This window comes from Micropterus dolomieu, linkage group LG02 (assembly GCF_021292245.1).
Source record: "Micropterus dolomieu isolate WLL.071019.BEF.003 ecotype Adirondacks linkage group LG02, ASM2129224v1, whole genome shotgun sequence".
Taxonomy (NCBI): Eukaryota; Metazoa; Chordata; class Actinopteri; order Centrarchiformes; family Centrarchidae; genus Micropterus; species Micropterus dolomieu.
This window is the reverse complement of record NC_060151.1, coordinates 15177103-15189477: the sequence shown is the minus strand read 5'-3', so window position 1 is coordinate 15189477 and position 12375 is coordinate 15177103. Positions and strand designations below refer to the sequence as shown.

The 12375-nt window shown below is 39.0% G+C and overlaps 1 protein-coding gene across 1 annotated transcript; it reads left to right on the top strand.

The window, feature by feature from the left end:
- The first annotated feature begins 2020 nt into the window (after positions 1 to 2020).
- Positions 2021 to 12187, top strand: il12rb2l (interleukin 12 receptor, beta 2a, like). Its single transcript, XM_046042435.1, has 15 exons — positions 2021 to 2143; positions 2602 to 2700; positions 4753 to 4900; positions 5016 to 5167; positions 5348 to 5490; positions 5634 to 5775; positions 6366 to 6439; positions 6553 to 6790; positions 6949 to 7143; positions 7780 to 7884; positions 8000 to 8134; positions 9050 to 9211; positions 9394 to 9457; positions 10043 to 10148; positions 10385 to 12187. Exons 2-15 carry the CDS (start codon positions 2628 to 2630, stop codon positions 10790 to 10792), a joined length of 2145 nt encoding a protein of 714 aa, XP_045898391.1. The 5' UTR covers positions 2021 to 2143; positions 2602 to 2627; the 3' UTR covers positions 10793 to 12187.
- Positions 12188 to 12375: the final 188 nt, after the last annotated feature.

The window sequence follows — 12375 nt, the reverse complement described above, 5'->3', positions numbered from 1 at the left end:
CACAGCAAGGCATCATAAAAAACCCCAGCAAAGGAAAATGTAGAAGCAGAATTAGTGAAAATTGTGTTACAAAACAGACATCAATATAGTAAGAATGTCCTGTCTATAGCACACAGAACAAAAGACACCAGTTTATTCCACAAAGTCAGGTTATGTTTAAAATAGCATGATCAGCAGAGGGCATGCCTAAGACACAGAGAGGGGGAGCATTGCAGACAAAAAACAGACATCAGTCAAGAAACAGTCATCAGTGATTATCCTTAATCAGTATTAATAATCATTCTTAGTCATTTCAATCAGTCTTAATCATTTTTATTATCTTCAGTCAGTATCAGTATCAATAAGTAATCATTCTTAAATCGTCATTTTTAATCATTTTATCATTAATTAGTATTAATCATTAATCATTCTTAATCATTTTCTTTTTACCTAGATGTGCCTTGTTTTTTACTTATAAGTAGTGAACTGTAGTCATGAACACAGAAACAAGCTTACGTTAGATCCTTGAGTGGGAGGAATGACTGCAGGAAGAGCCTGCAGGTGTTTCGCCTTGTCCAACTGTCATCTACTGTAGATTATGGCTATAGGAGAGGCTGCAGGTGTGCAAAATCTGCCATCGCTGTGACAGTGCATGCTTTGTTCTGCTGTTACAATTGCATGAGGAAACTGCTGATGTGTTTACCTGCTGATATTAAGACTATGTGCTTAATTACTGATTGAGGGGTTGATTGTCAACTTCCAACCTCTAGTTATTATAGTGTGAACCTTGAGTGAACTTGCTGAAGGAATTTTTGCTTAGCATTTTCACGACAGATAGTGAATGTGCATTTTCACGACAGATAGTGGATGTGCATTTTCACGACAGATAGTGGATGTACATTTTCACGACAGATAGTGGATGTGCATTTTCATGATAGAGAGATGATAAGCAGAAAGCAGAAAACAGCCAACATGACATCAAGATTGCTGTAAGGAACCAAGCATTAATGGAAAATGCAACTTTACTTATGTTATTCTCATATTAATTGTTTAAAAAATATAATTGTGTGTCAAATTAAACATGCGTAACCTTTAAAAAATACGGTGAGACTGAAGTTGAGATGTAAATGGTGAACTTCTTATCCAGTAGTATAAAGATGTATAAAGTCAACAATACAGTGATAAATGACAGCTGGAGAACAGCGTTAATTGGTAAAATAACACATGTAAACGGCAGAACTGTAGAGGAAAAGAAGTTCATCATGAGGAAAGGAGGGGGCAAACCAGCCCAGAGGGGGATATATAAGGCTGTCTGCAGACCTTAGGATTGACTTCATCCTCCGGCCTGCTGGGATGTTGTATGGGTTTATCTGTCCTGTATTGGAATAAACTATTTTGCACCAGCTCTTGACCGTCTCCAGAGAAGTTTTTCATTTCAAATTTATCGACTATTGTGGGAAATTAATAGAGTATTTTTTGACAAAGTTTATAAAGCTGGTAAAGGTGGGGAACAGGCTTAACTGGCCCAGCCTGGTCGCACATCTGACCCAACATGATCAGTAGTTTTAGTTCACTGGATGGATACACTGGATTTAAAATAGATTCATTTTGCTTTGGGAGTTATGAGAAATTTATATATTTAGTGCCTAGTGCTTAATAAATAGTTCATTTTGAATATATTTGTGAAATTGAGTTTCTATAAGATGTAGAATATGAGATGTTATTAATACATTTCTAATAGTTTTGCTTGGGATTTTGACTTCATTAAAGTCACACCCTCCAACAAAAAGTTGTGGGAGACCAGGGGTGAAAGGAGTAGAAGTTCCTTTTTGGCTCTTCCTCAGTATGACATGACACAGCCACTATCAGCTACAGGAGTCATAAATCAAATAGCCTACTTTTCTCCATCCAGTGACTGTGTCCCGAACACGTGGACGTTCAGCAGCCAAGAGTGCAGAAAGCACAAGAGTTGTGAAAAATATTGACAGTGCGCACGTGAACACTGTACGTGCGTGTGTTCGCTTACGTCATTGGTAATTCCGAAATTGGGCGGGTCATCCCGGTAAACTGAAGCGGGCAATAGTCATTTCACAACAAACTTTTTAAACCGTGTTTTGCATCACTGCAGAATGCACGACAGAATCACAGTGTGTCTCGTCATGAGGTAAATAATGTATAGATCATCGCTATTGATAGTTAGAGAATATTGTAGGACAGAACAGCTTGCCATAATATGAGACAGGAAAATATTCAGAAACTGTAAAAGTTACGAGGTCCGGATATGGCTACTCTCTACTGTTCTCGCAGTGCTGTCATGTATTACCTTTAAACCACTTATTTATTGAGTTATTTACTTTTGAGTGTGCATCTACAGGAAAATGTGTCTGGCACATAGGCTGTCGGTGTGTACGTTATTTATGCCAAAATGCTGTGCGTGTACAGTTAGGCTTTGTGTGTAACATATTAACGACTCCACATGTTGGTGATTCATATTGCTCACAAATAGCCTAACTTCCATTTACTGTACAAAAACACCGTCAAAGTGCGTGGTTTAGAGGAATGTAGCAGTTACAAACTGTAGCTTTTAATGGTCGATACATTGTGTGTGTGTGTTCTCCACAGGCACTAGAGGCCTGGGTCCAAATGTAATGGCCACATTTAGGACCAGATGGCTTCTGTCCGTCTTGCTGGTCAACCTGTGGAATTATTTTTCTCTAGCAGGTAAGTTAGGCTTATGAAAGACATGTTACTCAAATACTGTAAAAGTTAAATTCTTATTTTTTTAGGTTCCTATATTGTTGTTGTTTCTGTTGTTGTAATTGTATGGTTTTACTCCACTGCATTGGAGGTGAGTATTGCATTTTTTGGCTCCTCTACATTTATTCAACAGCTAAATATCACTGCTTACCTTGCTGGTTAAAAAGCAAAACAAAATACACAATCAGCTTGTAAGAAGTGATTTATTGTTAAAGAACAAAATAGATAGGCTACTTTCCCTACTAAGGTAGAATTTCGTCCAGCTACAACATTCACATGGTGCCCACAGTTTAATGCAATATAAAGTTTATCTAAGCTTAAGTGTCACTATTTAAGTAAAATACATAAATACTTCATCCACCACTATAAAATTACCCTCGACAAAATACACAGTATGTGTTTTCAAAACTAACTGTAATAAGAGCTGGGTGTTTTATGTGCAGCACATGTTCTGCTTCTGCTGAAGGTGTAACATCAAGCTTAACATTAAGCTTAACGAACACTTAAGGACACTTTGTGCTAAAATAAGAAGTTCACATGCCGATAGTTTGTAGACTGACCCCACAGGATTTTGCATTAGTGTCTGTATTCAAGAGGAAGTGGAAAAGATACACCCTTAACACCCTGTGACCCAATCAGATCAAAGTGCTCATTTCCTGTTAACGTTACTAACAGTGTGCTTCCCTGCAATGTGCTGTGTGCAGGCATCAAGTTGATCACCGCTAAAAGTGGATAGACTTACGAGAAGTGAGCAAAGGTGACTCGTGATAAATAGAAAAAAATACGGGGGGTGAGCTTGCGGGTGTGGGCGGATAATACCTATAAGTGAATGAGACTCTTATATACTGTGCCTATAGTCAGGTTTGTATGATTTGCTTTCTGGTTCCCTTTTCAATCTTCACTCTCATTTTGTCTTGATTTTAGAATTTCTAGCAGCAAAGGGTAGTTGTATCCACTAGTATCTGTTTATATTTTAGTTGTATAATCTTTGGTAGAAGGTAGTTTTTGTGACTCATAATATCCTGGAGGTTTGCCTCATTGGATCAGTACCTTTGCTTGTTATGACTCATGGTGGTGGCGGTTTGGATTAAATATGTGCCACTGCCACTAACTTCACTGCTTTATTTACCTGAGTGCTGGCGATAGCCGTGGCTGTAAAAGGCATTGTGTTTTCGGGCTGTGCTACGTCCCATTCTCACAAACGTGATTTCTTCAGATTTGTCACAAACATTCACTTGGACTCAAGAATAAACTTATTAGAATCTGGTGGTCAAAGGGCACAGACCTCACAACACATTTTTGATCATAACGTAAGAATTAATTTGCTAATTATGAACACATTTCACACAAATATATAATAGGATAAAATGACAAAGTGATGATATTTTATATCCAAAAGGGAAAAGGTCAACTTCACTATGACATCTTGACATTTGTATACATGAAACACTTTAAGGGAATTTCTTCAGATAGCCTTGCTAATCGTGACTAAGTGAGTTTCACCTACAGCTCATAGAGCGGCTACACATCTAAAACTGCCACATTTTGTGTAGCTATACTCTATAACAATCTATCTTTACATAGTAATCAAGTACATGTGTACCTGCCTAGCTAATACATCTATGATAGTCCTTCATTAATCAGTTAACAATGTATATCGACTGGAATCATAACAATATAGTGATAACTTTGTCAAAAAATACACTTCATACCTTTTTATTCATTTATTTCCAAGTATTCAATACATATATGAGTCTTGACAGACATGATGTAAACTGCAACTTGACTGGTTGGCCAAGGCATTCTCGTTTTCCCACTAAATGATCTAATGGATCTGCATAGCCTATTGTTTTCAGAGAGTACATTAGACATATCTTCAGATGTCATGGTTATACTACACTGCCAGTTGATTTGGGGCACCTACCTAAAACTAACACAGCCTGGAATTTTTTTTGTTACAGATTTTTGTGCAGATAATCACTTTGGTTGTATCCCTTATTCCCTTTTTTTCTCCAGGTCCTCCTGTTCCTCCCTCTCGCCCTAAGTGCTATATCCCATTTGATGAGAAAACCGATTCGGTAGATATCAACTGTTCTTGGGAGACGAGGCCAGACCCTCAGATCCCAACTAACTACAGTCTGCACTGGGAGCCAGCAAATACAGAGTAAACACAACCAAAAATATTCCTTGTGTTAGTCATCTGACAATGAAGATAATTATCTGCTAACCCTGGGAGATGCCTTTTGAATTACTTTTACTCGTCTTGTCTTGTCCTCCAGGGAGGGACATGGGATCAGTGGGACCAGTTTGAATGGTTTAATCCATCGTGAACTCTTTTCCAACCATGGAGAGCTTCGTGTTTGGGTCCAGGCGAAGAACCAGCATGGTTCTGCCAAATCTGAGGAAGCTGTGTTCAATCCAGCAGATATCAGTAAGTCAGTCCGGCACATTCTCGTTCATGAATACAGCCGCCACCAACAATAACCCTAATAGTAGTAGTAGGCTACTTTATGCCAATCAAAATAACTGACTTGTAATTTATCTTAAAATTATTGATTTTGATTTCAGTGATATTTCACTTTAAACTGTGTGTTTCTGTCCCTGTTTCTAGTGAAGCCGCCCCCTCCTAAAATCCACTTGAGCCATCAGGATACATTAGAGATTGAGTGGAGTCACCCCTGTGATCATCTGCAACTTTCTGTGGGACCCTGCAGAGTCCAGTATCGGACTGAGGCAGATCAAGTCTGGTTTGAGGTGCATTTGGTTTAGTTTTGTCTTCCACTTTTCTTCCTCTCAAAACTCAAAGATAATGTTGCAAGATAACTGTATATTGTTGATTGACTAAAGCTTTGTCAACTGAATGCATGCCCAAGCTTGTTTTTTTTCTTTCCATGCAGGAGAAGGTCGGAATCGGGAGCAGCTATACATTTGATAGTCCACAGCCCTGCACCGTTTATGAATTTCAAGTTAGTTGTGCCTGTGGCACAGGCTTGACAAGTGACTGGAGTGCAAGCCTCAGAATACGAAGCACAGAGATGGGTGAGTCCTTATTTGTGTTTTGAATTTGCAAAAGGCCGATAAATGTTTATTTTTCCTTCTGTTTGTTTTACTGACAGTTTGGAAAATGTGCTCATTTGCTTTTTTGCAGACAATTAAAAAAGCAGAGGTGCTGATGGCCGTATTTTATTATCCTTAGGATAGAGTGGTTTCCCCTTGTTTACAGTTTTTGTGCTAAGCTAAGCTAAACAGCTTAGCCTTTACCATACAAACATGAGAACATCGATCTTCTCATTTATATCTTAGCAAGAGAGCAAATAACTGTAATTCCCCAAATGTTGAACAATTCCTTTAAGTCAACACATGACCACAATTACATTCTTCACTATATAATCTTAGTTTCAGTAGGTGCAGTATGGTGACAGTAATTCTGCAAAGATGAAACAAAATACACTTACTCTAATACTCTTAGTCTAATCTAATTTACCCCAACAGTGTTTTCTCCCCCACTCAACAAAATAACCATTTTCTCTGCTAAAACCGAGTTCCACAAACAGGCACTGGGTTCTGATTATGCCATAATCTCTCTTGTTTTCTCTCCTTCTTGTTGTCTTTTTCCCTCTCTTTTTCAGCCCCTGTGGGGCTGGATATATGGCAGGACTGTGGGACATCCCCTGCAAGCTTCGACTGTGTTCTGATCTGGAAGGTAGGTAAACAAATTACCCACAATAATTATTCTCTGATCAAAATAATGAACCAGAGTCCCACGTAATGAAAACTCATCCCTCACTATCCTCTCCTTTTCTTCTTCACATCCAGAATCTTTCTGTATCTCAGGCTTGCTATTTCATTCTGGGATATGAAGTCATTGTGTCGTACAAAAACGGCACTGCCATGTTGGTGAATGTGTCCGCAACTGAGCCAAGGGGCCAGTTGGTGTGTGATGAATTGCAATGCCAGTTTACTTCCTCTCTAAAGGATGTATCATCAGTCAGTCTATCAGCCTACAACGCCCATGGTACCACAGTGCCTTCTTACCTCGCTACTCCAATACAAGGTATCACTTGCCCAGGCTGCCATAAAAGTATGAAAAATCTATAAGTTAATAGTTATAGTTGAGGTATACATGTCTGATTAAATTCTCTAATCCTTCTTTTATATTTCTCCGTTTCCTGTGGCTCAGCAGAACTAACAAAACGTTTCTCACTTGCAAAGATATAGAAAAAAATGAGCAAGATATTCACCTCAAGATGGATGAAGAGTACCTCACTGTGTCCTGGGATCTGCCCTCTCAGCTCTCTGACAACCTGAAGGAATATGTGGTACAATACAAACAAGCAGGGTATCCTCCGGGCCAAGGATTTGATTGGATTAAAGTGAACAAAAGCCAAACAACAGGGATATTTAAAGGTCTGTTTGATATGGATACTTTCATATTAATACCAGAGGGAATTGGAAAAGAGGGGCAGCAGTGGTTAGCACTGTCGCCTCACAGGAAGAAGGTTGTTGGTTCGATCCCCTGAAGCCCCGGCCTTTCTGTGTGGAGTTTGCATATTCTCCGTGTGGGTTCTCTCTGGGTGCTCCGGCTTCCTCCCACCATCCAAAGACATGCAGGCTAGGTGAATTGGTGTCTCCAAAATTGTCCTTAGGTGTGGACGTGAGTGTGAGTGGTTGTCTGTCTATGTGTGGCCCTGCGATGGACTGGCGACCTGTCCAGGGTGTACCCCGCCTTTCGCCCGATGTCAGCTGGGATTGGCTCCAGCCCCCCGCGACCCTGTACACAGGATAAGCGGTTGACGATGGACGGAATTGGAAAAGATTACTTAGACAGCGGCCTACGTATTTCAAACATCTGAATGAGCAACCCCAGAAAGTGTTAGAGAACCTTCATTTAAAGGAACCTTCACTAACTAACTGACTAATCACTGATTACATTTTCATCTTGAAGAGCGAATTCTTAAAAAGCACAAGGACTTGTTAGAGATGTGTTTTACTTGACTGTTTTCAAAATGGCTGTCTTACACTGATGTGTGTCTCCACCTACAGGTCACTTTAAAAAGTACATACCCTACCAAGTGTCACTGTTCACAGTGTCTAACAGCAGTAAATTCCGTCACCTTTCATCTGCTATTGGATATTCTCTTCAAGGAAGTAAGTATTTATGTATTGTTCTTTACTTCTTTTAGGTAATTTTGACCTCTCATCTCTCCTCATATCAAATGGAAGACAAACTTATCCTCTTTTCCCTTTCTCAATCACTTTTCAGCCCCATCTGGAGTGCCGTCTTTTAAAGTGTATTCCATTGCTGCCACCAGTGTGACCCTACAGTGGGAGCCTGTTCCCCTCTTAAAGCAGAATGGGGTGATCCTGTACTACCAAATAGGAGTAGACAGACAAAATGGTACATATCAACAACAACATATAATACAGTTGCAGTAATTAGGAAAGGAAACGTAGGAGACCCAAGGGAATTTTGCAAAGATTGTGTTAAAAATAGATCAGATATATTTGTCAGTAGATCATTTTTAGCCACGTTAGCAGCAAGGCTCTATGGATGACTATCAGTTGGCGATGCCCTGAACTTTTCACTAGAGCGTCACCAACAATCTCTATCTCAACAGCCCTTTAATGTTTTGGCCGTAAATTTGTTAAAGATGTTCGTGGCTCCTTTGGTGATCCTATGACTTTTCATTTAGCGCCACTTTTAAGCTTCACATATGTGGCCTTAAGTAAAATGTCTCAACTATGGTATGGATAGCCATGGAATGTGGTACACACATTCATGCCCCCCTTTAGGATGAGTTGTATTAACTTAAGTAAAAACTTTAAAAAAAATTTTAATCTAACACCATCATCAGGTCAGATTTTGAAATTGTCCAGTTCTTTGGTTAATGACTAAATACCTGCAAATCCAATGACATTACCATCAGCCTCAGCTGCATTTGTATTTAGTGCTGGTTAGCAAATGTTAGCATGCTAACATGCTAAACTAAAGTGATGAAAATGCTAAACATTATACCTGCTTCACATCAGCATGTGAGTTTTGTCATTGTGAGCATGTTAGCATGTTGACAATATTTAGCTCAAAGCATCACTGTGCCCAAGTACAGCTTCACCGAGCTGCTAGCATGACTGTATACTCTTAGTTCAATTACCTTTCATATTTCGTTACAAAATCAAAATGTATGTGTAAAACAATGATGGAAAAAAATAAAACAACGTAGTAATTAGCTAAATAAATTAATACTATAGTTAGCTTTTTTGTCTCTGTCAGCTATTCTCTGATTACTCATTCCAAACTACTTGCCTCTCCTAGTGTACAATGTGAGTGCATCCCCTCAGCATGAAAATAGGACGTTTGAGCTTCCGCGACTCAGTCCGGGACAAGAGTATGAGGTGTGGATAAGAGCTGTAACTGTCGCCGGGCCTGGAGCAAATGCCACCGCAAGCTTCAAAACCAAGCACCGTGAAGATTTTGGTATTGCATCACATCTTAACAGCTTTTTTTGTTGCATGTGAGGAGCTTAGGATCAGCTGTATGACAGAGTTTTTCAGAGGTGTAATTTGATATTTATTACAACATAATAGATGGAATAATCATATTCCAGGCTCAATTAGTTAATCTCTCTTATCTGATTTCTCTTTCTCTCTCTTTTTTAGACAACTTAATACTAACCCTGCTTGGAATAATTATTCTGGTTTTAATATGCTGTTTTTTATACAGGTGAGAAAATCATCTTTTACTCATGTTATATTTATGAAGGTATATTCTCCTATCTGTGTCGGATCTATAGACATTTGCATTTATTCATTTAGCTGACGCTTTTACTGCCTCTGGAGCAGCTAGGGGTTAAGTGTCTTGCGCAGGGACACATTGGTAGATGTGTCACAGTGGGGGATTGAATCTGTGTCTCTCAAACCAAAGGCATGTTTCTTATCCACTGCGCTATCACCACCCTCAAGATATAGACATGGTACATTGGTATTGTTTTCCTTTTGTTGGTAAATACTTTGACTAGCACATAATTTGGTGTTATCTATTCTCAACTAATCTTTAATAACAGTGAGTAAAAAAAAAATATTCAGGATGGGGATGCTGAAACTGTTTGCATTGAGTAAGCATCAAAAAAGATATTAAATTAAAATTCTCACCAATCTTGTCTCATAAAATGTGACCGTGAAAATTGAAGCTAAGAATACATGAATTTAAATGTTTTTTTAAAAAAAAGTAACCTTAAAGATTGTGGAGAGTTTATGTGATTGTGTGGGGTTTGTTGTGGGTTTTTTTTCACTCTTGTGTGTCTGCCAGTGTTTGTCGAGGAGAAAACAAAGTGTGTCCACTGGTGCATCCGTGTTTCAATGAGAAAGTGCCAGATCCTCGCAATAGCCATATTTTCAGACAGATGAAGCACCAGGTGAGAGACTGACCGAAACGATAGGACCACTTTTGTCTTCTGTGAGCCGTGGTCTAATCTTGGAACAGGGTTTACACAGATTGTTGATCCTTAGTAATGCCAGTATTTTGCTATTCCACTGCTAACTGCTTATCCTGTCTACAAGTGCATGCTCACTAATGTGGTCAAGTCATAGTTTGTTACTTTATATTACCAAAATGCAAAAAAAAAAAACTGTCTCTGTGTGATCTCTGTAGATTAATGACCCCTTGGCTTGGATCTGCATTCCTGTCTATGAGCCACATCCCAAGATCTCTCTGTTAGAGATTGTGGAAATCCAGCCCAGGGCTTTCAAGTCCTCCCTGGAGAAAACCTCAGACCCTGAGGGATTAACTAGGCTAGTGGTCGGCGATGGGTGCACCCAGTTTGACTGCCAAGATGATCAGGGGGAGGATGCTGTCATAGCGGAGTGTCATAGGACAGACCACAGATTTGGGAGAGAGGAGTACAGCAAAATGATTGACTCTGATGAGGAGAGGGACAAGCAGCAGCAGGAGGAGGAGGAGGACACGGGAGATTGTTGGAGCTCATCAGAGGAAGAACCATTTCCTTCAGGTTACGAAAAGCACTTCATGCCCACAGCTTTGGAAGTACTGGAAGTTTGATGAAGTCTCCACCTTGCCTCATGGACATTAATCTCAGTTGTGTGTTGTGCAGGGGTAGAAAAGTTGAAATGTGATTTTAGATATTGATCCTCTGGACAGGCTTCTCTCTGCAGAAGCCTGGAGACCAGACTCAAATGATTGGATTTGTCTCCAATTGCAAATGACAGTCAGCCCTCTCTCTACCCTGGCTTCCACTAATGCATTTGTCATGTAAAACATGGATGTAGTGTTTGTGATGTCACCCATAGATTTCAGAAAAGGTGAAAGCCTCATTGTGGGTGCCTCCTGTCAGCCACGGCTGCTGCCATGCCAGAGGTGGAACTAAGGTGGGCTGATTAAAGCCTGGTTGCTGAATTACCTAGCTGCTAGCCACCTGAGAGGGCACGTCCTTAACTATGCATAACTTTAAGCCTTAATATTATTGACCAATTATACCATAGACCAAAAAATGTGTTGTACCAGGTTGTAAACATGTTCATTTCTGCTGTAAAGTTGGGCATTTTAACATGGGGGATTGTGGAGATTTGACTCCCTTTTGGAGCTAGCCAGCTCCAAAAAGTGGCCTTTTGATGAATTGCAGTTTTGGGCACTTCTGTGTTGGCTTTGATTTAGTTTTTTTGGACCTAATCCCAATCCTGCTGAAGTTATTAAATCCCAGAAGAGCTTGTGAATGTGTACATCTGTAAATCAGAAATGCCTCTATAACCTATAGATTAAAAACTATAAAGCTACAAGAACTGTTTTGAACCCACTGGATTTATATGTTAACAAATAAGGTGCTTTATTTTATTATTTTTATTTTACATTGTTGCACCTTAAAATTAAATGCATAAGAAATTAAATGTACACTTGACATGTCATATATGATGCAAACAAAGTATTTCAATAAGGCCCTTGCCTCAGATTTTTTTTTTTAACTTATTGAAGTTAAAAATTCACTTTAGTGATACAGCCATGCTGGTGAAATATTGTAGGCCTACAGTATGAATCAGCACAGTTCCAATACAATTGTCACAAAGCCATAATAAAGTATTGCACCTAATAATAAAACACATAAAGCCACAATACATAACACACGTCAATTTTATCCAACAGCATGTTACATATACAGAACAACACAACAGTGTCAGATAGTGAAGGTGCACATTGGATTCCTTACTAAAACACTAGGTGTTGAAATGCATTTATGAGATACACTCTTACAAAAGATATACTGTAGGCTAACGTTACATCCTAGCAGTGATAAAAATTACACGATCATTCGAACACTTAAGCTAATAACATTTATAAAATGTCAAATTCCAACAAAAATAAAGGAAATTCATTACAAAATATGAATGTTTTTAATTGAACTTGTACGCCTTTCATTTGATAATAAAAACAAAATTACTAAAATTGAGGACATTTATCAAATTATTTATTTTTGTGCTTTATAGACAGTCTGTGGTTGCAACTGATCGAAATACCTGTGAAAACCTGTGATTTATAAATGTATGACTTCCTGACATCCTGCGATGCTACTTTGTAGGCCTAACGTTACTTTATTTTCACTGAACGGTCATTTTGTACTTAATTATTAACAA